Consider the following 25,542-nt stretch of genomic DNA (forward strand, 5'->3'; position numbering starts at 1 on the left):
GGGTAATTCTTCGTCTTACAACAACTCAGGTCAGATGTCATCTCCTCCAGGTGAGATGCAGTCAAATCTGATTCGTCTTTGGATCCCTAGCGCCTGGCTTGGGACCTGATACACAGTTCATATATCATAGGCATTTGTCAAATCATTATAAACTATTGGCTGTGAGTTGATAATTGTTGAAACTGAACGATAGGTATATGAGGGTTCATTATATTGTTCTGTCTACTTTAGTATACATTGGAAATTTTCCAGAATAAAAAGTTAAAACATTTATATTTACCTCAAGTAAAATAAAAGTATATTCAAAGATTACTTTGAAGCTTCCGGCTTGGGAAGCCACCAGTAGTTGGTGTCATTCATTGGAATGGATGGAATGGAGCTGTGTCCAGCGTGGGATGTGTGTTGTGTCGTGTGTGTGTGTGTTGAAGAGGGTTCTTTTACACCCCAGTGAAACTCCTTAGAAGACTAATGAAGGGGGATGAAACAATGAATTCAGGCTAGGTACGGTGTCTGACGCCTGTAAACTCAGCATTTTGGGAGGCCGAGGTGGGAGGATCACTTGAGCACAGGAGTTCCACACCAGCCTGGGGAACATAGTGAGACCCCCATCTCTACTAAAATACAAAAAGCCAGGCGCAGTGGCACATGCCTGTGGTCCACGTACTCTGGGGGCTGAGGTGGGAGGATCACCTGAACCCTGGAGGTTGAGGCTTCAGAGAGCCATGATCTTGCCACTGGGTGATAGAGTGAGACCCTGCCTCGAAAGAAAGAAAAAGAAAGAACGAACTCAGATTTGGACATCTTTAGTTTTAGGCACCTTAGAGGGATTAGCATGTAGGGCTTTCTGGATGGTAATATAACCTCTCATTATCCTCGATGGCCTCTGGGTCACTGATCTGACCACTGGGATGTATCCCACTATCCAGGGAGGGCCTGTAGTAAATATAGTACCCCACCATCTTTCCTTACATCTTTACACTTTTCATTCACAATATCCCCTTCCTTGTGAATTTCTACGGGGGAGCAATGTATTCTTGATATTTTCCAGGCCTTGATATCAGCTTTACGTTCAGCAGCAGAGGTATTTCAGTGTCAAGAAACATCGGAGTTACAGTCCAAATTCATCACTAATTGTGACTGCGGGCAAGTCGCTTTACCTGTCTTAATCTTAGCATCAGTCTCTGAAAAATGAGGATAATAATTCTGGTGATTTTACAGGGCTGATGTGAAGATTAATGCGCGTCAACGGTTTAACACCGAGACCCGCAAGGCGTAAGCGGTCAATAAATACGAGCTATTATTATCAGCAACGCTGTGTCCTCAGAGCCTCCCCACCAGGCCGTCGGGTAGCGGTGCAGCAGGAGCGGAGCAGGCTGCCTCCCCGGAATCCCTCCCGGCGCGGCAGCGGCCCCGCACCGCCACCGCCACCGCCATTCGGGCTCCAGCCCAGTCTGCGCGTCTCCCGGCGGGGGTGCGGGGCCAGGGCCCTGCGGGGCGCGCAGGGTGAGTCTGTGGAATCGTAATGGAGGATGGCGCCGCGCTAGGCGGGGGTCAGGAAATCGGCTGCAGGGATGTCTGCTGGAAGGGCTGGAACGCGGGGCTCGCCGAGGTCCTAGGGTCTCCTACAGGGTAAGGCCCCCAGGAAGCTGCGGCAAGTGCCGCGCCCGCCCCAAGATGGCGCCCCTCCCCCTCCCCCCGCGCGCGCCTCCGCCGCTCGGGGCGCGGCCCCGCGGCCCGCGCGTTCCTGGGCGGGGGATGTTGTGATGGAGAAGCCGCGGCGGAGCCCGAACCCCGCAGCCTGAGCCACCTTCGTCATCTGGGCCCGGGCCTCGCCGCGCAGGTAGGAGCTGTCCCTGCCCCGGCCCAGCCCGGGTCGCTGCGTCCCCATCCCCAGCGGCCGGCGGACCGTGCAGCCCCTACCCCACGGCAGCCCGGGTCCCCCGGCCGGCCCCATCCCCCATCCCCCATCCCCCATCCCCGGGCTGCCGTCTCACCGCGCGCCTGCTGAGCGTCCCCTCATACCCACCATCGCAGGGTCCACTCGGGCCCTCACACTGCCCCCTCCGCTGCCCTTTACCTCCTTCTCCTCAGGGTGACTAGGGGCGGGTATGGAGGACGAGAAACCAGGGGCGGTGGGGGTTGGGGGAGGGGAGGCCCAGGGCCGGGAAGGGGACGTGGAGTGGAGTGGGCTGGCAGGCCGCGCCGATTCCAGCAGGGGTCCCAGGCCCTGGATCTGTCAAGCCGCATTCTGTTGCCCTCGGCGACCGAGGGGTGTGCCCTGGGGCGGCTGTGTCCACAGCTCAGCCAGGAGGCCTAGCACTGGCAGGAATACTCAGTAGGAGCAGTTTTCCCACTGCCAATTCCTAACCTGTTTTGTATCCGCCTGTGTATCTCTTGCATTCTGAGCCCCTCCAGCTATAGTCCCAGCTCTCTCCACCCTTCAGAGTCTACGCTTGCTGTCTTCCTTACTTCCCATTCATTCTTAAAATCACTCCACTCTGTGTCCCTGACACCTACTGAAACTGTCCAGGACAAGGTCACCGGAGACCTCCTTGTGGAGAACTCCAGTAGACACTGTTATCTCATTTACCTTTGAGTAGTATTCGGTGGGGTATGTCACTCACTCTCATAGAAGCGTTTTCCTGCTTTCTGCCCTACAGCATTGTCTGCTCTTCTCAATCTCATTTGCTTCCTCTCCTACTCTCTTTAGATGCTGGTGAGGCTCTTGGCTCTGTCCCGAGCTGTCTTCTCTCATTCTCTGTTCTTTCTCCCCAGATATTTTATTCACTCCCAAAGCTTCAAATTTCATATATATGCTAACGATTCTCAAATTTATATATCCAGCCCAGACTTCTTTCCTGAAATCCAGACTCATATATTCAGCTGCTCTCTTGACATCTCCTTGAAAGACAAACAGGAATTCCAAACCTATAGATTCCAAGCTAAATTATCTTCCCTGGTTTTCTCTGTACCCTACTTCCAAATCTGTTCTTTCTTCATATCTCAGAAATGGCTATTTGCCAATGTGGAGTCATGAGCAAGACTTGAGATTAACCCCTCTCTCACCCTCTGCATCTCATTTCACCAAGTTCTGTCACCACTGCCTGAATAGTTCTCAAATCCATTCATTTCACTCTTTTCCCACTGCCACCAAAGTTAATATGGGCCACCACCTTTTTTTTTTTCCTTGACTACTTTAATAGCATACCCTCTTGCCTACCTCCCTTTAACTATTCTCAACACAGCACCCAGAGTGATCCTTTAAAAAATGCTTCCACTCACTTATTCATGCAACACATATGATTTGGGCACCTAATATATGCCAGGCACTGTGTTACGTACGTCCTGAAGATATAACTGTGAGCAAAAGAGACTGAGTCCTTGGAGCTGACAATCTAGGAGAAAAATAAGAATAACATTATGAATGTAATATATACCATGAAGAAAAGCAGTATGGTGCCTTGAGAACGCACAAGAGCAGCAGCTAACCTGGTCACGAGGATAGGGAGAGAGGGTCGAGGTCAGCTTCTCTGAGAATGTGACGTTTGAACTAAAATATAGTGGGTGAGTAGAAGTTGATTCAGCTTAGAGAGTAGGAGAAGAGGTCCCAGGCAGCATGGAAATCATGTGCAAACACCTTGTAGAAGGAAAACACATGACGTCTTTCAGGAATCAGAAGAAGGTTACTGAGGCTGCAGAGCAGAGTGACCAAAGCCAGGGGCAGGGAGGAGGAAGGCAGGCGCCAGACTGAGCAGGAAATTTAGGCCATTTAAGAATTTTGTCTTGGCTGGGTGCGGTGGCTCACGCCTGTAATCCCAGCACCTTGGGAGGCCAAGGCGGGCGGATCACAAGGTCAGGAGATCGAGACCACGGTGAAACCCCGTCTCTACTAAAAATACAAAAAATTAGCGGGGCGCGGTGGCGGGCGCCTGTAGTCCCAGCTACTCAGGAGGCTGAGGCAGGAGAATGGCGTGAACCCGGGAGGCGGAGCTTGCAGTGAACTGAGATCTTGCCACTGCACTATAGCCTAGGTGACACAGCAGGATTCCACCTCAAAAAAAAAAAAAAAAAAATTTTGTCTTAAGGTCTTTGTCCTTGGTTGTAGTGGATGTGGAGAGTTGATGCAGTTCAGAAATTTTTCTCAGAGAGGCAATCATCAGTACTTAGGGATGGACTGAACATAGCAAGTGCTGAAGAAGGACATGTCAAGATGTACCCCTACTTCAGATTCACAGAATAGGATGGATTGTATCATTCCATGAGCCAGGATCCTGAAAGAGGACCAGTTAGTGTGTGGGAGTGGGAAACACGAGTGGGTATATTAGCTTGAGACATCCAAGTGGAGATGTTGAGTAGAAAGTTTAATGTACTTGTCTGGAGCTCAGGTGAGGGGTCTGAAATGGAGATTTGAATTGGGAAATCATCAGTGTATAACTGAACCTGTGGGCATGAATGAATATTTATACTGATTATAGGATAAGAAAGAGGAAAGGGCATGAGAATAAGCCATAAGAAACTCCAGCATGTAATGGCCAATAGAGGAAGATGAGCCAGCAGAGGAGTCTAGGAACCCAGCAAACAGTAACAAGAAGTGTAAAAGATGAGATGAGATGAGGAGTGCGGAGATGAGAGTGTGGAGGCCACGGATAGAGGCTGGATGAGAGATTCATGGGGTCAGATGCTGCTGGGAGGACAACCAAGATGAGGACTGTGTCTGTTGGATTGAATGACACAGGGGTCATGTTGACCTTGGTAGGAGCTGTTTCTGAGTCGTGTTGGGACTGGAAGCAGGTTTGGAAAGGGTTGAGGAGTGAGTGGGAGGTGAGGAAGTAGCAACAGTGAGTAGAGACAATTCTATCAGGAAGTTTGCCTGTATGGGGGAGGAAAGAGCAGTGAGTGGCTCTGGAGGAGCGTCAGGTCAAGTTGGGAGATAGTGGATCCTATTGAGAAGGAGAGGTTGATTATATAGAGGAGAAAATAGATAAACAGTGGTATAAAATTCCTGGAAAGGTATCATAGGAAGAATCCAAATGATAGGTGAAGCAGTTGGTTTTGGGAAGGAAAGAAAGGGGTAGGTGCTGAAGTTTGGTTAGGTTTTTATGTTTGAGGATGTTCCCCAGTTGGATGGCTTCCCTTTCCTTTGTGAATTGGGAGGGGAGATCATCCTCTGAGAGGGGTGGCCCACAGAGAGTTATGTCCTAGTCTCAGGCAGGCCTTCGCTGATGTCTTGGCTATAGCAAGCCCCAGGTTCCTGTAATGCCCTCCTCTTCCTCCTCCGTGATATTCAGTCAACAAATAGGGAATGCTATGGGTGCCAGGCACTGTTCTAGATGTTGGCGTTACACTGCGTTGTAACAAGTTGTTCAATGACTGTTTCCCCCTAAACTGAGAACTCCTCCAGAGGAAGAACCATTTCTTTTTTATTCATCACTCTCCCCTGTGTCTAGCACAGTGCCTGGCATATGGTAAGCTGTCAGATTGAACAACTCCTGACTTGGAGCAAGACTTAACCCCAACCCCTGTGGTCTGATACCAGGATCTTCAGGCTTAGTGGCTACTTCTTTCAGTTCCTGCCCTGAGGCCCCTGCCCAGCTCCCTGCCTTGAGCCAGAACCCATTTGGCTCTTTGCATCCTTTGGTAACTCCAATGAGAGGGGAGAGATTAGGTTGTGTTCCTTCTCTAAAAAAATTGGACTGAGGTCATCTTTTTGACCTCGAGCAGTGGGGTGTTGGTGACCACACCACCTCAGGCTAGATGCTAAAGCTTCAGCACTTAAACAGTTTCCCCGTTCCTCCTCTAATACTTCCCGGCCTGGTGACCAGATTGGCAGGGCTGCCCTGAAGTCAACTTGGCTCTTCACTGTTTCAGCCTTACAGCGCACACACCCTTTTCAGATCATAACTCCTAATGCCAAGGAGGTCAGTCTCTGCCTGACCTTTGAGAAACCTGGCTCTGTACACCACTGCTTCAGAGAAGAGTTTGCCATCCTTAAGGTCCTCCGAGCATGGCAGAGTCATGGAGTCTTCTACTTCCTGAAACCCATGGAGATGCCACTCTTGAACAGTGTCTGAGCCAAGATGTTAGTTTAAGCTACCTGCCTCACTCCCTTTTCCTAGATCTCAGCCCTCACCTCTCCGGGATTCCTGTCCCATCTTACTTCCCTCTCAGGGACCCTTTGGCATTATCTGACACCCTCCCAAATGCTCCCTTTGCTCCTCACCAGCCCACTGGGCCCCACAGCCTTTCTAGGTATTTATTCCCAGCCAGTTCTGAGCTTCCTAGATCCTCCCAGCCCCTGTGTCTGTCCCATTCATCCTTTCGGTCCTTCTGCGCGACAGCCCAGTCTGTGGCGGCACACGGCGCACTCTCTTTGATAATGGGAATGTGAAATAGAATAAGACACCATCTCAGATATTCTGATCGAATGTGGTCCTGGATGTTGTGAGACACGAAGGAGAGAATAGTCACTTGATGGTGGGGAGAGAACAGGAAAGACTGCTTAGGAGCTGTGACTGCTGAGGTTAGTTTTGAAATACAAGCAGAGGTTCTCACAAGGGGAGACAGAATTCCAGGCCGAGGGAGCAGTATAAACAAAGACCCAGGGCTTTAAGAGTGTGCGACATGTTCCAGAATCTGCCACACTGCTTGTGGCTGGAGTATAAGGTATAAAGGAGGTGGGAGGTGGGGAGAGGTCTGACAGGTTATAGAGGTTGGCTCAAGGGGGCTCTTGGGTGTTCTGCTAACGAGTGCAGACATTATCCGAAAGGCAGTGGTGAGCCCTCTAATTTTCTGAACCAGGGAGTGACACAATCTGGTTTCCATTTTTGGAAGATTACTGTGGTTCTGGGAGGAGGCAGAGCTGTCTATTTTTTTCTTCATTTATTCCAGTGGCCATGAGTTTTCTCATTGGCCAGGAGGAGTCACACTGAGCAGATCAACAGCTACACGTGAGGCAGACACATGCACATAAACCTTTTTCATTTTACAGATGTATGGGCAGCATCACACTAGGGTCTGAGGAACTAGAGACATAGAAAGGTGAGCTATGGGGCTGGGCTTAGTGTCGCAAGCCTGTAATCCTAGCACTTTGGGAGACTGAGGTGGGTGGATCACCTGAGGTCAGGAGTTCGAGACCAGCCTGGCCAACATGGTGAAACCCTCTCTCTCCAAAAAAATAAATAAATAAATAAAATACAGAAATTAGCTGGGCGTGGTGGTGGGCACCTGTAATCCCAGCTACCCAGGAGGCTGAGGCAGGAGAATCACTTGAACCCAGGAGGCAGAGGTTGCAGTGAGCCAAGACCATGCCATTGCACTCCAGCCTGGGCACACTGCGCCTGGAGAGATGGGCAAGCCTTGCTCAGGCAGCTGCAACACCTCTGCTCAGTGCTGAGGACACAGAGGGAAGGGAGGTAGTGGGGAGTCGGGGAAAGAAAGAACTCCTTAGTGGAGGAACAGGGAGATAGGGAACTCTCAGATAAGACATCAAGGAGAAAGGTCTGTACAGTGGGAATTAGAAAGAGCGCAGTGCGGTGTTTGTTGGGACAGTCAGTGAGGGAGAATTGTGTGTTGGTGGAAGGGTCGGGTAGGAAGAGAGACTCAGTGAGGCCATCGAGGAAGGAGAGAGTAATGTGGTGGGGGCTGTCTGAAGGACGGCTTGCATGGAGGGCTCAGGATGAGAGAGAAGTGGGCAGTGGTTGGTCAGGGAGAAATAACTGAAATCGGGGGCTGGTGAGGTTCCAGGGAGAGAGCACTTTCTTGTGGGGGTCCGGGAAGGAGAGCAGCAGAGCAGCTGGAAGGTCAGGGAGAGTGGGGAGGATGGAATGGGGCCAAGGGTGGGTCCCTGGGCGGCGGGCTGGAAGGATAGTTGGGACTCAAACGGTTGCGAGAAGCTGAGCCACAAAGGGCTGTGAGGAGGCAGAGGGAGGTGTCGGGAGGGGAGCTGGCCTTGTGGAACAGGACGTCCACTTCCCTGAAAGGCAGGTGGAGTTTGTGTGGGGCACCATGAGGCTCAGTAACATAACCAAAGTGTTTTCTGACACTGGCAGAGGAGAGGCCAAAGCGAAGCCTGGAGGAAATGGGGACTGATTCATACATTCATTCGACAAATATTAGTGGAGGTCCTGCTCTGTGCTAAGACTACGCTAGGCACTAGGCATACTGTATTTAACCAAAAAGGCAAAATCCTCACCAACACGGAGATTATAAATTGTAGTCTTGAGGAGACAATCATTAGACAAAGTAAATAACAAATTGGCTTATCAGATGGTGACAGGCGCTGGGGAAGAGTTAGGGATTGCTGAGGAGGGACTGAGGTAGCCTGTGGTTTTAAAATGGGTGTTCAGGGAAGGCTTCACTGAGGCTGTGACATTTGGTCAAAGATCTGAAAGGCTGGGCCGGGCGCAGTGGCGCACGCCTGTAATCCCAGCACTTTGGGAGGCCGAGGTGGGCAGATCACGAGGTCAGAGTTTGAGATCAGCCTGACCAACATGGTGAAACCCCATCTCTACTGAAAATACAAAAATTAGCTGGGCGTGGTGGTCGGCACCTGTAATCACAGCTACTCAGGAGGCTGAGGCAGGAGAATCACGTGAACCCGGGAGGCAGAGGTTGCAGTGAGCTGAGATCCTGCCATTGCACTCCAGCCTGGTTGACAAAAGCAAGACTCCATCTCAAAAACAAAAACAAACAAAAACCCCAAAAAGCAAAGATCTGAAAGGCTGAAGGGCCCAGGGGAAAGGCTCCCATAGCGATCCAGGACAGGGCATTATAAGGGCTGGTAGAGGGACCGGTGCCCAAGGGGAGCTACTTCATGGAAATTGTCACCAAGATGTAGCTTCATCTGGCCAGCGGAGCCGTGAATTGCAGCCGAGCACCCTCCCTCTGTGACCTGCCTTCCTGTGCCATGCCCTGTAGGGCTGGTTCTGCAGCTTATTTCCTCCTGTCCTCACAGTCCCTAGTATGGGGTGGGCTTGGGGGCTGGTTGAGCTGAGTGACTTATGGGAATAGGAACACAGCCGGAGGAGCTTACAGTGGTGGGGCTTGGGATGGAAGTGCAGCAGGAGAGGGGCAGTCAATGATCAGTGTCCAAAACACACGAGCCAGTCCCACTCTAGTGGTGTTCCTGGCACAGTAAGCCCCGGGTGGATGAGCTGGGGGGTGGGGAGACACAGAGAGCCATTGTGTGGAGGCCCTGCTGGTGGGATCGAGGGCGGAGCAGGCACCAGCTGTGCCATCCCAGAAAGCTCAGGGCAGGGGATATAGGGATGGGGTGAGCCTCAGACCTGGGCCTGGCCTGTGATGGGGACGATAGTGCTGGGACAGAAGATGAGCCCAGTCATTCTCATAGGATAGAGAGCCATGGGTGCTAGCCTGCTTAGTGCAGGGAGATGAGGAGGCACAGGGCATAGCCCTGGGGCAGAAGCAGTGATGCTGCTGTTCTGGACTAGAGGCTCAACAGCATCTCCCTTCCCCACCCCACAGGAGCTGCCAAGGCCATGTCTGTTCCATCATCACTGAGCCAGTCGGCCATTAATGCCAACAGCCACGGAGGCCCCACACTGAGCCTACCCCTGCCTCTGCACGCTGCCCATAACCAGCTACTCAACGCCAAGCTGCAGGCCACAGCTGTGGGACCCAAGGACCTGCGTAGCGCCATGGGGGAGGGTGGTGGGCCTGAACCAGGCCCTGCCAATGCCAAGTGGCTAAAAGAGGGCCAGAACCAACTCCGGCGGGCCGCCACGGCCCACCGTGACCAGAATCGCAATGTGACCTTGACCTTGGCGGAGGAGGCCAGCCAGGAGCCTGAGATGGCACCCTTGGGCCCCAAAGGCCTGATACACCTGTACTCTGAGCTGGAGCTCTCAGCCCACAACGCGGCCAACCGAGGCCTACGAGGACCTGGCCTGATCATCAGCACTCAAGAGCAGGGGCCAGATGAGGGAGAGGAGAAGGCGGCAGGGGAGGCTGAGGAGGAGGAGGAGGAGGATGATGATGAAGAGGAGGAGGAGGACTTATCTTCTCCCCCAGGGCTGCCTGAGCCCCTGGAGAGTGTGGAGGCCCCTCCCAGGCCCCAAGCCCTTACAGATGGCCCCCGGGAACACAGCAAGAGTGCCAGCCTGCTGTTTGGCATGCGGAACAGTGCAGCCAGTGACGAGGACTCAAGCTGGGCTACCTTATCCCAGGGCAGCCCCTCCTATGGCTCCCCAGAGGACACAGGTACCTTGTGGAGCTTGACATGGGCATGTGGGAGGGTGTGAGGGCAGAGGTTAGGCCTCTCATATAGAGGCCAGTGCCAGCCTGATGTGAGCTGAAAGCCCATGTCCTGAGGCCACAGCAGGCCATGTCCAGGCTTTCTTGTTCAGAGAGTGCTTGGACATTCTGGTAGATCTGACCATCATGCATGCCTGGATGGATGGATCTGTTCATTATGCATGCCACCATGGTTGATAAGTGGACTAGTTTGTTTACTGGGCACTGACTAGGTAACTGGCCCTCTACTCAGCATTTTCAGGCTTTATCCTCACAGTAAAGCTGTGAGGTAAATACTATGATTATCCCCATATTACAGATAACAAAAAAGAGACCCAGAGAGATTTAGTAGCTTTCTCAAGACCACAGACAGGCTGAGATTACAATAGAGCTGAGATCTAAACCAGGTCTGAGTCCAGGTCTGAGCTCTTGGCCCTGTGTTACACTGCCACCACAGCACAGTGCACAGTGCACTTAGGTGCACTTGGGACAGTCTGCCCCGTTTTAACAGGTCACGTCTGTGGGGAGCTGCTGTCAGGAGTAGGATATTGACTAAAAGTTAGAAAAGAAAACCCTTTGGGTAGGGGGAGGAGAATAGATACTAGGATTCCAGGGCTTAATAATTAAATATGTCCCATTTAAATCAGCTGAGTCTCCACATTTTCTAATGTCATGTAGAGAATACAGGAAAAGCTGAGGAACAAAGGATGGAGATAATGGGCTATAGTCACAACCCTGGAGTTCTGTAGATGGGGGTCTAAGAAAGATTAGGAAAGATCCCCATCCTCACCAGGCAGCGGACACCATACCCGTACCCCAAACTGTGCAATCTTTGTAGAGAACATGCAGTTCAAATGAGCCTAGGGGCTGCACACCATCCCCGTTCGAAAAACTCATTCTGGACATTTTCAAACATATACAAAAGTAGAGAGAAAAGAATAATGAGCCTGATTTACCCATGACCCAGTTTTACCAATTATCAATACATAACTCATCTTGCTACCTACATGCTGTCTTCCATTCCTAGGCCCAGCGTAGGTTATTCTGAAGCAAATACTTTTATTTATAAATGTTTACAGCTGGGTGCAGTGGCTCACACCTGTAACCCAGCATATTGGAAGGCTAAAATGGTCAGATTGCTTAAGCCCAAGAGTTCAGGACCAGCCTGGGCAACATGGCAAAACCCCGCCTCTATAAAAAATACAAAGAAGTTAGCTGGGAGTGGTGGCATCAGCGGCTGTGGTCTCAGGTCCTCAGGTGACTGACCTGAGAGGATCACCCGAGCCCGAGAAAGTCGAGGCTACAGTGAGCCATGGTTGTGCCACTGCACTCCAGCCTGGATGGCAGAGACCCTTTTTCAACAACAACAACAACAACAAAGTTTACTTTTGCATTTCTGAAAGATAAAACTCTTTTTTTTTTTTTTTTTTTTTTTTTTGAGACGGAGTCTCGCTCTGTCGCCCAGGCTGGAGTGCAGTGGCGCAATCTCGGCTCACTGCAAGCTCCGCCTTCCGGGCTCACGCCATTCTCCTGCCTCAGCCTCCCAAGTAGCTGGGACTACAGGCGCCCGCCACTGCGCCTGGCTAATTTTTTTCTATTTTTTAGTAGAGACGGGGTTTCACCATGGTCTCGATCTCCTGACCTTGTGATCCGCCCGCCTCGGCCTCCCAAAGTGCTGGGATTACAGGCGTGAGCCACCGCGCCCGGCCTGAAAGATAAAACTCTTAAGAAAAACCCACCATAATATCAATGTACCTACAAAAATTTAATAATCTCTTAGTATCATTAAATATCCAGTTGATATTTATGTTTTTAAAAAGGCTGGATTGAGGCTGGGCACAGTGGCTCACACCTGTAATCCCAGCACTTTGGAAGGCTCAGGTGGGCGGATTGCTTGAGCCCAGGAGTACCAGCCTGGCCAACATGGTGAAACCCCATCTCTACTAAAAATACAAAATTAGCTGGGCATGGTGGCAGGCACCTGTAATCCCAGCTACTCGGGAGGCCGAAGCAGGAGAGTCACTTGAACATGGGAGGCGGAGGTCGTGGTGAGCCGAGATTGAGCCATTACACTCCAGCCTGGGCAATAAGAGTGAGACTCCATCTCAAAAAAAAAAAAAAAAAAAAAAAAAGTAGAGACAGTGTCTCACTATGTTGCCCAGGCTGGTTGTGAGCTCCTGTTCTCAAACAATCCTCCTACCTTGGCTTCCCAAAGCACGAGGCTTACAGGCGTGAGCCACCATGTCTGGCCTGATCTATCTCTTAAAGTTTCGTTTGATCAAGTTCCCCCTGTCTATTTGTTTTTTGCTTGCAGTTTTGCTTTTGTTTTTTAACTGAAGAATCATGTTGTTTGTCCTGGGTTTTCTATGGTCTGGATTTTTCAGACTCTCTCCTGTCGTGGTATTTACCATGCTCCTCTTCCCCTGGATTTCCTGTAAATTGGTAGTTCTAGAGCCTTGATCAGGTTCAGATTTGAGCATTTTTGTGTTTTGCTTTTGCAAGAATATTTCATAGGTGGTATTTTAAATACTTCTACCAAAGGCAAAGTCTGATTGCCTCTCTTTTCGTGATGTTAGTGGCCTTTGGCAGTCATTGCCTCAACTCCTTTTAAAAGGAACAGCCCCTCCTGCACTCCAGCTGATTACGTGTGGTATTGGGGTGAGGAAAAATGTAGTCTCAATGCAGCCAGTTAAAGGGAAACTGAAAACTAGATATTGGTGTAAAATAGCCCAATTTCTAAATGTTAACGACAAATTCTATTTTTTAAAAAGCACGGTGCAGGCCACACACAATCTGTCTGAGGCTTGCATCAGTCTGCAGGTTGTAGGTTGCAAGTTTGCAAGACTAGGAGGTATGAGTCAGTGACCAGATAGAGGCCTAGTTGCTCAGTTGCCCCTGGGATGGTCACTGTGATGGCTGCAACTATGAATAACCTATGAAGCTTCTAGGAATAGGAGGATAGTATTGCTGAAGAGCTGGGATGGGTTTGCTGGGCAGTGACCTCAGCAAGGATGTTGGAGGGGCGAGAGGATTCTCAAGTATCTTGCACTGGTGGAGACTTTGTGAATTGAGGATAGAGGTGGGGGCCAGCCCAGGAAAGGGGCCAAGTCACTGATTACTCTTTTATGACTGTGTTGCTGTGACCAAGAGGGCTGCAGAGAAGGTTTGTGCTTCTGCAGAAATGAGGCTAGAATTGAGCAAAAATTATTTTCTCCTTCCTATTGTAGGATATTCATAGAGCTATGGATTGAATGCATAAATGCATGAATTCATGAATTAAATGAATGATAAATGAATAAACTTTACTACCTGTGTTGAATTCATACTCTGCTCCAGGCCTTGTCCTAAATGCTGGAAATGTATACTGTGAGGCAAAGATGTTTTTGCCCTCCTGGCCTTCACAGCCTGGTGAGGAGACAAAGAAAGAAACAGGAGGTTATGATCAGTGCGATGAGCTCTCTGGGGCTGGGGAAGTCCAGGAGGGGCCCCGACCCTGCCTGTGAGAGTGGTGGGGGAGAGGGCAATGGGTCAGTTTTAGAAGGGACCTGTATACTGATGTCTGAAGGAGAGGTAGGTGATAGCCAGGTGAAAATTGAGAGAAAGGGAGGTGGGCTGGGAGAGGACAAGGGGCGTGTCCCAAGCCAAGAGAGAGAAGGGGAGTGGCCAGAGGTAAGGCTGAGAAGCAGACAGGGGTTCATGACAACACATAAAACCTGGGGAGGAATTTGGACTTTATCCTGAGGGCAGTGCAAAACAATTAAGAGGATTAAGTTGGAAAATTACTTGATTAGTTTAGCATCTCAGAAGAATCATTTGGGCTGTAGTGTGCAGCTGAGATTGGAGGAGACCAGACAGGAAGAGAAAGACCAGTTAATGATGTTTTTGCAATGATCCAGGTAAAAAAATGCTAGTAGCCTGGGCTATGTTAGTTATGTGGGGTGGAGAGAAGGGGAGAGCATTAAGTCAATCACTGATTCCTGAGCAAGTGAGTACACCTGGCTTTGCCACTAAAGGCATTTGTGGATGAATGAATGAATGAAGGAAGGAATGATGTGTGAACATTTAATATATTTTATGTGTAAGTGTCTGCATGAATCGATGCAGGAGTGAAGGTGTACGTTCTGGAATAAATGCATGTATGTGAAAGCAAAGGCCTGGGTGGGCTGTGCTTGGAGGGAGATGTGCCAAGCTCCAGAAGGGCCTCCCAGATGGCCAAGCGGGGAGAAGCTGCCCTTCCAGGACAGATCGGAAGGATGAAGCTCTTTGAAGCAGGAAGGTGCAGGCTGTCAGGGATGGCAGATGGATTGGTGTGTGTCACTCAGTCAGGAGATGGTGAACTGGTCCCCAGATTCCAGAAGTATCCAGCCCTCCTGAAGCAGACTGTGGCTGTGGAGGAGGGCATGGAGGCCTTAGGTGTGGTGTTTCTGGAAGGTTTTAGCAGGAGAGTCCCGAGGCAATGGAGGGTCTCTGGGGGAACAGCAGGTATTCCCTGAGCCTCAGTTAAGTTTCAGGTGCCTATTGAAAACCTTATTCCATAGGGTGTGAGTTAGGGAGAAGTGGTGGCGGGGAGAGGTGGTGATGGCTGCCTAGAAGGTGGATGGGCAGGAGCCACTCCTCTTTGGGTGTCTGTGGGCCCACGTCATTTGGAAGCTGAGGATGGTGAAGCACCCTGCCTGAATAACTCATCAGGTGTGCAGCCACCTTGGAGTAACCACGCCCACTTCCAGCCCTGCTGTGTCTGGTTGCCCAGCAGCCGGGGTCTTGGGACTGCCTGTCCCTTAGTGCTGCCTCTTGGACCAGTCAGGATTCCTGGTTTCCCTGGTAACGGGAAGCACGTCAGCAGTCTGGGCGCTCCCAGCCGGTCCTGGTGCTGCGGTTGCCGAGGAGACGCTGCAGCCTAGCTGGGCCCTGGCAGGTGAGGCGTGGGGGGTGGTGCTGGGAAGCCCCAAGCCCAGCCTCAAGCTTGCTGGGGTTCAGGAGCTCAAAGCCCACCCTTGGGTTCAAACTGCTGTGCAGGTTCTGGACAGGGGCAGGATCCCCGAAGGCCTTGAAACCACACCCTATTTATGCTGAGAGCTATAGGCTCTGCAGGGCCCCAGGCAGCTGGGGTATTCCTGAGGGGCTGAGTCTCCTGGTATCCCTAAGACTGGGCTTGGCTTAGGCACTGAGATAACCACTGGAGGGTGGGATGGAGGTTCAGGATTGGGGGAGAGGAGCCAGGGTGAGGAAGAAGAGGTGTGAGCAGAGGGGCTGGGGTCTCATGAACCTCCCTTTCTCCTCCCTTCCCCACCCCCTCAAGGAGATTCCCTAGCATGGTGGTCCTGGCCCCTCCCTAGCAAGCTTCAAGCGGGGGAGGATCTTGCCTGGCAGACGCTCTGCCCTGGTGAGAAGGGGGCGGGATGAGTTTTTCTCTGCAGCCCAGCGCCAGGCTGTGAGCCCCAGCTGGCTGGGCTGGAGGGGCTTTGAGGAGGGAGGGTGGAGGCAGGAGGGGCCGGGAATGAGCGCCACGTTCTCCCAGGACTTTTTCCTGGCCATCATCCTGCAGGACAGCAGCCCAGGTGAGGGGCAGCACGAGGTTGGGCATCATGTGGGGTGGGGCTGACAGGGAAAGAAGAGTTAGAGGACGCATGAGCGGGTTACAGGGATGGAGTGGTGTGGCTCTGTCGGCAGACAAGGGTGTATGACACAGATGTGAGGTATGTGTGTATGTGCATGACATGTTTGCTTGCAACTGTGTGCAGCAAGGGTCAGGAAGTGAACGTCTGTGGTGTCTGCACACATTTGGCAGGGTTTGATGTATGCTGTGTGTCTGAGTGTGGGTCCACCTGTATGTATGGTACCCACACATGTGTTAGGTGCCACTGTGGTGTGGTATCTGCACACCTGTGTGGCAGGGGCTCATATGTTTAGCTGCATGTGCATGCCTCTGTGGTGTCTGCATAAGTGTATGGCTAAGATTGGTGTGTATGTTTGCCCATGCACGTACATGTGCACCTGTGTGTGATACCTGCCATCTGTGCTGGCATTTTCTGTGTTGCATACCCTGGTGTTTGTGGCTGCACAGGTGTGTGGTAGGGCTTGTTTGTGTTGTGTGTCTGTGTGTACATGTATGTGTGCAGGAGCTAAAAAGTGTTCCCCTTTGTGTTCACTGAGATAGAGATATGTATGAAAGGAGGTTAATTGGGGTCACCCAACCTTCCTTGCTCCGTTCCCTCCTCCTTCCCTGCCTTCCTCCTTTCCACAGTGTGGCCACATTAGCCACCAACAGGGCCCAGGAGGAGACCTGAGCCATGTCCCCTACTGGTGACCCCACATGTGGTGACTCCAGACTACAGGCTCTAGGCAGAAGCAGGAATTGTGTTGTGGTATAGCTTTTCCTCCACCCCTTCTCAACCATGGGGTCTCAGAGGGGACCGGGCATAGGCACCAACTGTCTGCTCTTTAGGAAGGCTGACCCTCACCAAGCCTCCCACCTGGCAGATTCCTTCTGGAACCCTAACGCCTTCGAGACGGATTCCGACCTGCCGGCTGGATGGATGAGGGTCCAGGACACCTCAGGGACCTATTACTGGCACATCCCAACAGGGACCACCCAGTGGGAACCCCCCGGCCGGGCCTCCCCCTCACAAGGGAGCAGCCCCCAAGAGGAGTCCCAGGTGAGGCTCACAGGCTTGTTGGTTTTGGGCCAGGGGAGGGAGTATGTGCTGCTGGAGTAGGATAGGACACTCGCTCACTACTCCCTTCCCTCCTCCTAGCTCACCTGGACAGGTTTTGCTCACGGAGAAGGCTTTGAGGATGGAGAGTTTTGGAAGGTGAGTAGGGGGACCTGCTTTACTATGGGATAGCTGGAGGAGGTGCATCACTTTGATCCTGATTCCTCAATCCCCTTCCCAAGGATGAACCCAGTGATGAGGCCCCAATGGAGCTGGGACTGAAGGAACCTGAGGAGGGGACATTGACCTTCCCAGCTCAGAGCCTCAGGTGAGCTGCCAGATGCAGTGGGCTGGCAGTGGGATGGATCTGTCTGGAAGGGGCCTTGGGACAGCTCCATTTATGGGGGCCCTGTGCCAAGTATTACCATCTGCCTCCAGCCCAGAGCCATTGCCCCAAGAGGAGGAGAAGCTACCCCCACGGAATACCAACCCAGGGATCAAGGTTTGTTCAAGACTGACACCCATTCTGAGACCAGGGCCCTCTTGTGTGTAGGACAGCCCCTAATATTGTGCTCTGAGGGGTCTCAGTGCAGTCCCCCAGGTCCTGAGTTAGGAGTTCTTCCAGTCTCAGCAAAGAGCCCTGTGAGTGAGCTGGAGGCACTTCCAATTTTTAAATCAACCAGCCCAACAGACAGGTTGGGGGCCCTCGTAGTCTTGGTTCAGGTGCTTTTTTGTACTAGCCAGGGTCTCATATGACATCTCCCTCACCCTCACCACATCCCCCTCTCCCTAACCACATCCTGTTTGGGGAGCTTCTCCGTCTTAGTTCAGAACACCCTGCCTCCTGCCATACTCTGTATTCAGGAACTCTGCTGTGTCCTGTGCTGAGGGCTCTCCAGTTTTGACTCCGATCCTCTGCCTCCTGCCCCTCTTCTGTGTCTGGCAGTGTTTCGCCGTGCGCTCCCTAGGCTGGGTAGAGATGACCGAGGAGGAGCTGGCCCCTGGACGCAGCAGTGTGGCAGTCAACAATTGCATCCGTCAGCTCTCTTACCACAAAAACAACCTGCATGACCCCATGTCTGGGGGCTGGGGGGAAGTAAGGACCTGAGCCAGCAGGGGTGGTACTATGAGAGAGTGTGAAGGGAATTATGAGAGATGGGAGGTCTGACCTGCCCACAAGCAGGCTGGGAAAGGGGCATATTGGCCCTCCGTAAGTGGCAGCCCTGTGGGATGGATGAGTGACCCCAGGCTAGGACCTTGCGAGATGGTAGCCTAACAACAGTGGAGTCGATGTGAGAGATGCCACGTGACCTCCACTACAGTGAGGCCTGCAGGGCGGGTGGTCTGACACCAAAGCAGGGGCCCCAGAGCTGTGGCTAACATCCCCTGAGCTGCAGGAGTCAGAGATCAGCTACCATCCCGGCTGGAGTCCCACTGAGTGCCTGCTTCTGGGCCTGCAGGGAAAGGATCTGCTACTACAGCTGGAGGACGAGACGCTAAAGCTAGTGGAGCCACAGAGCCAGGCACTGCTGCACGCCCAACCCATCATCAGCATCCGTGTGTGGGGCGTTGGGCGGGACAGTGGAAGGTGGGAACAGGGCCTGGGATTCCAGGGTGGGAGTTCATCCAGCATCAGAGTCCTCCTCTCTAACTCTGTTCTTTGCCTCTCTTGTGCTGCTGGACCCAGAGAGAGGTACTATGCCTATTTTCCCCCTCCTGCACCTGGACCAGATGCCTGGAAGCACCCAAGCTCCCCTCTTCTGCCCTGCCCCTTCCAACCCGCTATGCTCCACCATTACCTTCCACCTCAGCATGCTTGCCTCTCTACCCTCCCTCCAGAAGACAGCACCTGTGGGGGACCAGCTGTGGGCAGAAGCCCTGGAGGAGCTGTGACAGGCGGGGAGGATGTGGGTGGGGTGGGGACCAGGCTTGGCACTGGTTGGTACTGGGAGACACTGAGGTGCCCCTCCCCCAACAGGGACTTTGCCTACGTAGCTCGTGATAAGCTGACCCAGATGCTCAAGTGCCACGTGTTTCGCTGTGAAGCACCTGCCAAGAACATCGCCACCAGCCTGCATGAGATCTGCTCTAAGGCACGGCCCCCTCCACTCCCTGGACTAGCTGCCACCTTCACTCTACAAGGGTGTGGGTGGGGTTACTGAGTAGGGTGGGGGGGCCCCAGGGCAACGAGGCTCTAATAGATTCTCCCTGGCTCCTCGCCTCCCTTCCTTCCTCAGATCATGGCCGAACGGCGTAATGCCCGATGCTTGGTAAATGGACTCTCCCTGGACCACTCTAAACTTGTGGATGTCCCTTTCCAAGGTCAGTGTCAAAACCCCTCCAGGTCTAGCTCAGATTTGTTGGCAAAGGTGGGCGACTCAAGGAAAGGCATGAGCTCCTGGACAGCGCTGATAGAAAAATGAACACATGAAGACTGAATACTCCAATAAGTGGAGGGACTCCGGTTAAAGGGAGGCAAGGGACGAGATGGAAGTAGGACCTCGGCTGGGCAAGTGTCTAGCTTATGCCCTGCTGGTGGGGACTGGGGGTGAGCAAGGTCTGCTACCATGATCAACCTTCTGTTCTTTCCCATAGTGGAATTCCCAGCGCCTAAGAATGAGTTGGTCCAGAAGTTCCAAGTCTATTACCTGGGGAATGTACCTGTTGCTAAACCTGTTGGTATGTGTGTCCTTCTGTACCCAGGGGCTGCTACCTTGATCCTAAAGCTCTGCCCCTACCCTCTGCCTTCCAATACTTCTACCAGACCTTCCTCATGCTTCATGTCTCCCTACCCTTTAAAATGCATCCCACCTCCCTGTACTTCTGTCCTAGCTATATTCACTGTCCTGCTTATAGCAGCAGTCAGCATGCCTTCGCTGAGCATCAGCCACGTGAGTGGTGCTGAACCAGGCACAGAGGGAGACCCCACTCCTTCATCCCATGGAAAAGCTTTGGTGGGATTGGGAGGCAGCTATTAGATGACTGGAAACACCAGACAGCAGCCTGTAGCTGGGTTAAGTGTTACAGCACGAGCTGTGGGCTGGGAGTATCAGGAGAAGGAAACAGTGAGCATAATTGTCACATACGTTATTGTTGAAAATAATTTTTTTTTTTTTTAAAGACAAGTCTTGCTCTGTCCCCCAGGCTGGAGTGCAGTGGCATGATCTCAGCTCACTGCAACCTCCGCCTCCCGGGTTCAAGCAATTCTCCTGCCTCAGCCTCCTGAGTAGCTGGAATTACAGGCTCCCGCCACCAGGCCTGGTTAATTTTTGTATGTTTAGTGGAGATAGGGTTTCACTGTGTTGGCCAGGGCTGGTCTTGAACTCCTGACCTCAAGTGATCCGCCCACCTCGGCTTCTGAGAGTGCTGGGATTACAGGCTTGAGCCACTGTGCCTGGCCTGATCTGGTTAACTCTTATATTTCAGTGCTGTCATAGTATCTGCTATTTATTTGTTCATTCACTTAACAAATACCTTTGAAGCTTACCATGTGGCAGGCTCTGGACTAGGCGCTGGGAGAACAGTGGCCACAGTCCCATTTTCATAGAGGTTATAGAAGGTTGTGGTAGAAAAAACCCAGGAATTAATAAAATAATCACACAGATTGTGAGTTATTCATTGAGAGAAAGCAGCAAGATAGAACAGAGGAATTTCATCTAGTCTGGGGTCATAAAAGACTTCCCTGTGAAAGTGACATTTGAACTGAAATCCAAAAAATGAATAGAAGTGAATGCAGTCAAGTGGAATGGAGGTGGGGGTAGGATGGGGGAAGATCAGGATCTACAGTGGGTGGCACTTTGGCACTTCCAAGGTACTGAAAGAAAGCCAATGCAAGATGAGGCTGAGAGCCGGGCAGTGGCCAGGCTGCCAGGTCAGGGATCTCAGGGATTATGTTAATGATTTTTTCTTCATCCTAAGAGCAGCAAGGAGTTATTGAAGTCTCCAAGAGTGCACTTGCCTTAATCAGATTTGAATTTTGAAAGCTCACTTTGGCTATTTCATGGAGGGGACTGTTAGGCGGGTGGAGGTGGATGTGAGCAGCTCAGTTAGGAGGCCCTTGCAGTAGTCCTGGCCAGTAATGAGAGTTTCTTGGACAACAATGGAGCTGAGGAGGAGTGCGTGGATTCCAGAGCTGTTTAGACAGGTATAGTCAACAGGCCTCGGTGATTGCTTCAGTGTGGGTGAGGGACAGGGGCATTAAGGGTGACTGCTAGGTTCCTGGCTGTTGGACCTTCTGGATAGTGGATTCTTTCTTTCAAGGTGGCAGATGTTAGAAGAGGCCAATTTGAGTGTGGAGATTGTAAGCTAACGTTTGGACATGCTGAGTTTGAGGTGCCTTTGGGGAAACTGAGAGGCAAAGTCAGGTTGGCAGCTAGATTCACAGATCTGGAGCTGGGAGGAGAGGTCTGGGCTGGAGATAGAAGTTTTGGCATTATTGGGTTGTAGAGGTAATCAAAGCCATGGATGTAGAGTAGCTTGACCCTGGAAAGTCGGCATCCTGAAGTGAGAAGGGAAATGAGGCTAGTCATAGCCTTGAGGCCCTCCAACATTCAGTGGATGGGTGGAGGATGAAACTGCCAATGATAGTGACAACAGGACAGAGGCAGGAAGAAGAAAAGAGGCTACTTGAAGAAGTGGTGGCGTATCATGTCAAAAGACACATAGGAGGAACTCAACAGATTTTTGATGAATGAATTAAAAAAATGAATTAATGAATAAATGAGACTAGCTTCAGATTACATGGCCAGGAAAGCTAGACCTAGGAGTCAAACCCCGGTCATCTTTAATTCTCTGCACTTTCCCTCATACCGTGCTGACTTTCATGTCCAAAATCTTACATTGAAAGAGGGGACCCTTCTTAGAAAAGGTGGGGATTGAACTGAGGTTTTGAAAGAAGTCTCGGATTTGCAGAGTGGAGTGGATATTTCATTTGGATTCAGCGGCACTGCCAAAGACTTGGAGCTAGAGTTGAGAAAAGCATGCTGACCCTTATGCCTTTGCTTTCCTCCTTCTCATCCTCAACTTCTAAACCCTTGTTGACTCTGCCGGTTGTTACCCCCATTTCCATATGTGATTCTTTGCATCTACCACTTGACTCAGGTCCTCCCTATGCCAGATCAACTGCCTGTGACCCTTGACTGCTCCATCAGCTCCACACTTTTGGACAAGTGGCCTCTAAACTTACTTCCTGCTTTATCTTATGCTCCTTTGTAACCTCCTTTTTTAACATTAGCCCCTCCAGAAGCTGCAGTATTCATTCATTAATCATTCATTCATTCAACAAGTGGTAATGAGTGCCTGATGTGTGTCAGGCACTATTCTGGCTTCTTGCCATATATTGATGAACAAAAGTGACAAAGATCCCTGCTTTTATTTAGCTTACATTCTAGCAAGGAGAGACAGACAATAAAATGAGTAAACCATGGAGTATATTAGAAGGCAACAACTGATACAAAAAAAAAGAAAAGAAAAAAGAAAAGCACAGCAGATAAGGGGGATTGCATGTGGGGCTGGAGGTCAAGGTCACGGTGTAGGTTTCAGTCCTGAGTTGCTATCAAATCTGACCGCCTTTTTCCATACCTTGCTCCACTGCTTTCACTGCTTCCCTGCCAAACCTCCTAAGACTCTGAGGCCGGGCTCCACTTCCCACAGCCCCATTTACTCAGCAGTTTGACTTTGATGTCCCTTTCACACAACTGAACTTTGAGATTTCCAGTTGCCCTGGCCTAAATGTCATAAACATCACACCCCTCTGCCTGGCTTTTGAAGCGCTCTGCAATATGACCTGGCCCATCCACTTGTGTGACACTTGGTTTTACCAGTTTGGGTGCATTTGCTCATGTTGCCTTGAGAGTGACTTGCTCATGCATCTGGAATTTCTTCAGCAGATAAGCGCTGTGTTAGAATTGGGGACAGAGGGATTAATTAAATTCCATTTCTGTTCTTGAGATGGCCAAAGCCAGTGTGGAAAAAAGTTTGCCAGCAGTTACAAGATGTTGTGGTAAGAGTTGTCTCAGAGTTGTCTTCTCCCTGCCCTGCAGCAGGGATGGCTTCCTAGAGAACACCTAGTCGGAGCCCTGAAGGATGACAGTCTGGAGTTTCTCAGTCCAGCGGGGAAAGGGTACTCAAGACAGAGGCTTTTCCCTCAGTTGCAGTCTGTGTCCCTCAAGGACATTCTTGTCTCTTGTTTTGTATTCCCCATCTGCCTTGGAGGCCATTTGCCAAGATTGGTTGTTAATAATAATGCTACACAAATCATCTGAAACTCAGGGAGCAGTAAAATATGAGGCTTGACAGCTCTGGGGAGGCCAGTTTTTGGAAGACTCGCATGCTTTTGGGAGCAGTTTGGCCTTGCTCCAGCCAGAAGTAAGATGAGCAAGGCCAAGATGGGAGAAGACATTCAAGGAAGACATTTGTCCTCTGCCCACAAGGAGTCCACATGGTCTGCTCCTAGTGGGAGCTGAGAGGCACTAAAAGGGGCAGAGGGCCTGGGAGTGGACCACAGAGGCATATGCCTTTTGCACTGGCTTTGTGCAGAGACAGTAGATCACATGGGCAGCTTATAAGTGTGGGGACTAGAACTGATGCCTTCACCACACCATGTGCTCCTGCCTTGGTGCTTTGCTGAGTGCAAGCAAAAGTGGGATCCATGAGGGGAAATGTTTAACAGCAGTTTGAGGTGGAGGAGAACATGCATTATAAGGGAAACCTGATTGATCTAAAAGTCAGGAACCTTGGGTTCCTTGGCCCTTGAGCGCATTATAGACATTCTTGAGTAGAACCTAAGATCTTGAAAGCCCTTGTAGTTCTGAAAACTAGTAATATAGAGAAGAGGTAGGAGAAAGGCATGGCTAAGAACCCAGGCTCTGGAATCAGACTGCCTGAGCTCAGGTCTCCATTCCTTGATGTGACCTAAGGCATGTTGCCTATCTCTACCGTTTCCTTATTTGTAAAATGGAAATCTGTTGTGAAGTTGTTGTGCGGGCACAAATGAGGTAATACACTGTGATGACTTAGCACAGTGTGATACAGAGTAATCACTCCTCAAATAGATTATCTTAAAAAATAATGGGGTCTTGGGAGAGGACTGGCCTGTAGGGGCTGACTTGGGAGTTATTGTGGTGTGAAGCAATGTGGTGTCTGAGTGTGATGAGCGCTGAGAGAGCACAATTTGGGGAAGTCAGAACTCTGGGAGGTCGGTCAGTTCACAAGTGTGGAGGAATAGGCAGAGCCAGTGAAAATAACCAGCCTAGGATTCAAGATTTTAAAAAGTAGGAAAATGTCCAGTTACTGAGGCCAGGGGCCCCAGGGAAGGGATACTTGGACAGCATTGTCCAAGATGTAGGCTGGCAAAGTGGGGATGGGGCAAAGGCCCTGGGTTTGACTGGGTGGAGCTAGAGTTCTAGGGTAGAGCTGGGGTATCCTCTCTCTACCGTCAGTGGTGTCTTGTGTCCATATGTTCTAGGGGTAGATGTGATTAATGGGGCCCTCGAGTCAGTCCTGTCCTCCAGCAGCCGTGAGCAGTGGACCCCAAGTCATGTCAGTGTGGCTCCTGCTACTCTCACCATCTTGCACCAGCAGGTAAAGAGCTGGGGTAGAAGTCGTGGCTTTGCCTTGCCGTGGAGGGGAGACGGGGTGAAGGGAAGAGCTGCTAAGATGGATGTGGAACACAGTGTGGGGTGGTGTTCCTTTTTAACTGAGTTCCCTCCATGCAGACAGAGGCAGTGCTGGGAGAGTGTCGGGTGCGTTTCCTCTCCTTCCTGGCCGTGGGCAGAGACGTCCACACATTTGCATTCATCATGGCTGCCGGCCCGGCCTCCTTCTGCTGCCACATGTTTTGGTGCGAGCCCAATGCTGCCAGCCTCTCAGAGGCTGTGCAGGCTGCGTGCATGGTAAGCCGGTAGGGTGGTGTGGTGGTGGCGTGGCCCCATGTGAGGCAGGCTGGAGAGTGACTGCCCCGCTTGCCTCCGCAGCTTCGCTACCAGAAGTGTCTGGATGCCCGTTCCCAGGCCTCCACTTCCTGCCTCCCAGCACCCCCTGCTGAGTCCGTGGCACGGCGTGTAGGGTGGACTGTCCGCAGGGGTGTTCAGTCGCTGTGGGGCTCCCTGAAGCCCAAACGGCTGGGGACCCATACCCCATGAAGAAGCCTCTGCCTTCCCTCCACCTGCTTGTGTCGGGCCCCAGGGAACTAAAGGGTGTGGGTCAGGTAGGGGTCTAGAGGCTATTCCTAGGCCTCAGGCCTCCCAAATATGCCCCTCCCCAGTAGCTAGGGTTCCCTGCCTAGGAGTTGGGGAGGGAGAGATCTAATCCCTTCAAGGAAGTCATAACACTGGTGTGGTAACAAGAGGAGCAGGAAGCAAGGCCAGCCCTGGCTCTCCATCCCCATGTGTTTCAGGTGGAACAGGAGGAACTGGCCCAGGCCAGGCCTCATACTCCTGGGACCCAGCAGGGGCAGGAGGAAGGGACTGGTCCAGGCATGGGTCCCTTCCCTTTGCTCCATGGGCACCTCTACTGTATTGATATCACTAATAAAGTCTGTCTGCACTGCTGTGTGCCTTCTATGCCCGTACCACACCATCAACCCCATTACCCTGTGCCTCAGTTATGATCTCGCCCCAAAGATCTCCTTGCCCTGCCT

General features: G+C 51.5%; 1 protein-coding gene across 7 annotated transcripts; it reads left to right on the forward strand.

Moving 5' to 3' along the window:
* Window positions 1–1,375: 1,375 nt before the first annotated feature.
* APBB1 (amyloid beta precursor protein binding family B member 1) lies at window positions 1,376–25,452 on the forward strand. Of its 7 annotated transcripts, none has more exons than XM_073018857.1 (14): window positions 1,376–1,503; window positions 9,484–10,218; window positions 16,717–16,907; window positions 17,007–17,063; window positions 17,147–17,232; window positions 17,343–17,406; window positions 17,851–18,000; window positions 18,365–18,492; window positions 18,883–18,997; window positions 19,142–19,226; window positions 19,500–19,583; window positions 24,370–24,485; window positions 24,620–24,796; window positions 24,878–25,452. In XM_073018857.1, exons 2-14 carry the CDS (start codon window positions 9,498–9,500, stop codon window positions 25,043–25,045), a joined length of 2,142 nt encoding a protein of 713 aa, XP_072874958.1. In that variant the 5' UTR covers window positions 1,376–1,503; window positions 9,484–9,497; the 3' UTR covers window positions 25,046–25,452. The 7 variants fall into 7 exon arrangements, with proteins under 7 accessions (XP_072874958.1, XP_008006966.2, XP_072874957.1 ...); XM_008008775.3 differs by having other exon boundaries at window positions 1,377–1,503; window positions 16,732–16,907; XM_073018856.1 differs by lacking the exon at window positions 1,376–1,503 and adding an exon at window positions 1,534–1,629.
* The last annotated feature ends 90 nt before the right edge of the window (window positions 25,453–25,542 follow it).

Source organism: Chlorocebus sabaeus, chromosome 1 (genome assembly GCF_047675955.1).
Source record: "Chlorocebus sabaeus isolate Y175 chromosome 1, mChlSab1.0.hap1, whole genome shotgun sequence".
Taxonomy (NCBI): Eukaryota; Metazoa; Chordata; class Mammalia; order Primates; family Cercopithecidae; genus Chlorocebus; species Chlorocebus sabaeus.

Bases quoted from the DNA above. Each gene is read 5' to 3' on its own strand.
- APBB1 (XM_073018857.1), top strand. From the start codon at position 9,498: ATGTCTGTTCCATCATCACTGAGCCAGTCGGCCATTAATGCCAACAGC. The intron at 17,233-17,342 runs GTGAGCTGCCAG...ATCTGCCTCCAG, and splicing joins TTCCCAGCTCAGAGCCTCAG to CCCAGAGCCATTGCCCCAAG. The intron at 17,407-17,850 runs GTTTGTTCAAGA...TGTGTCTGGCAG, and splicing joins ATACCAACCCAGGGATCAAG to TGTTTCGCCGTGCGCTCCCT.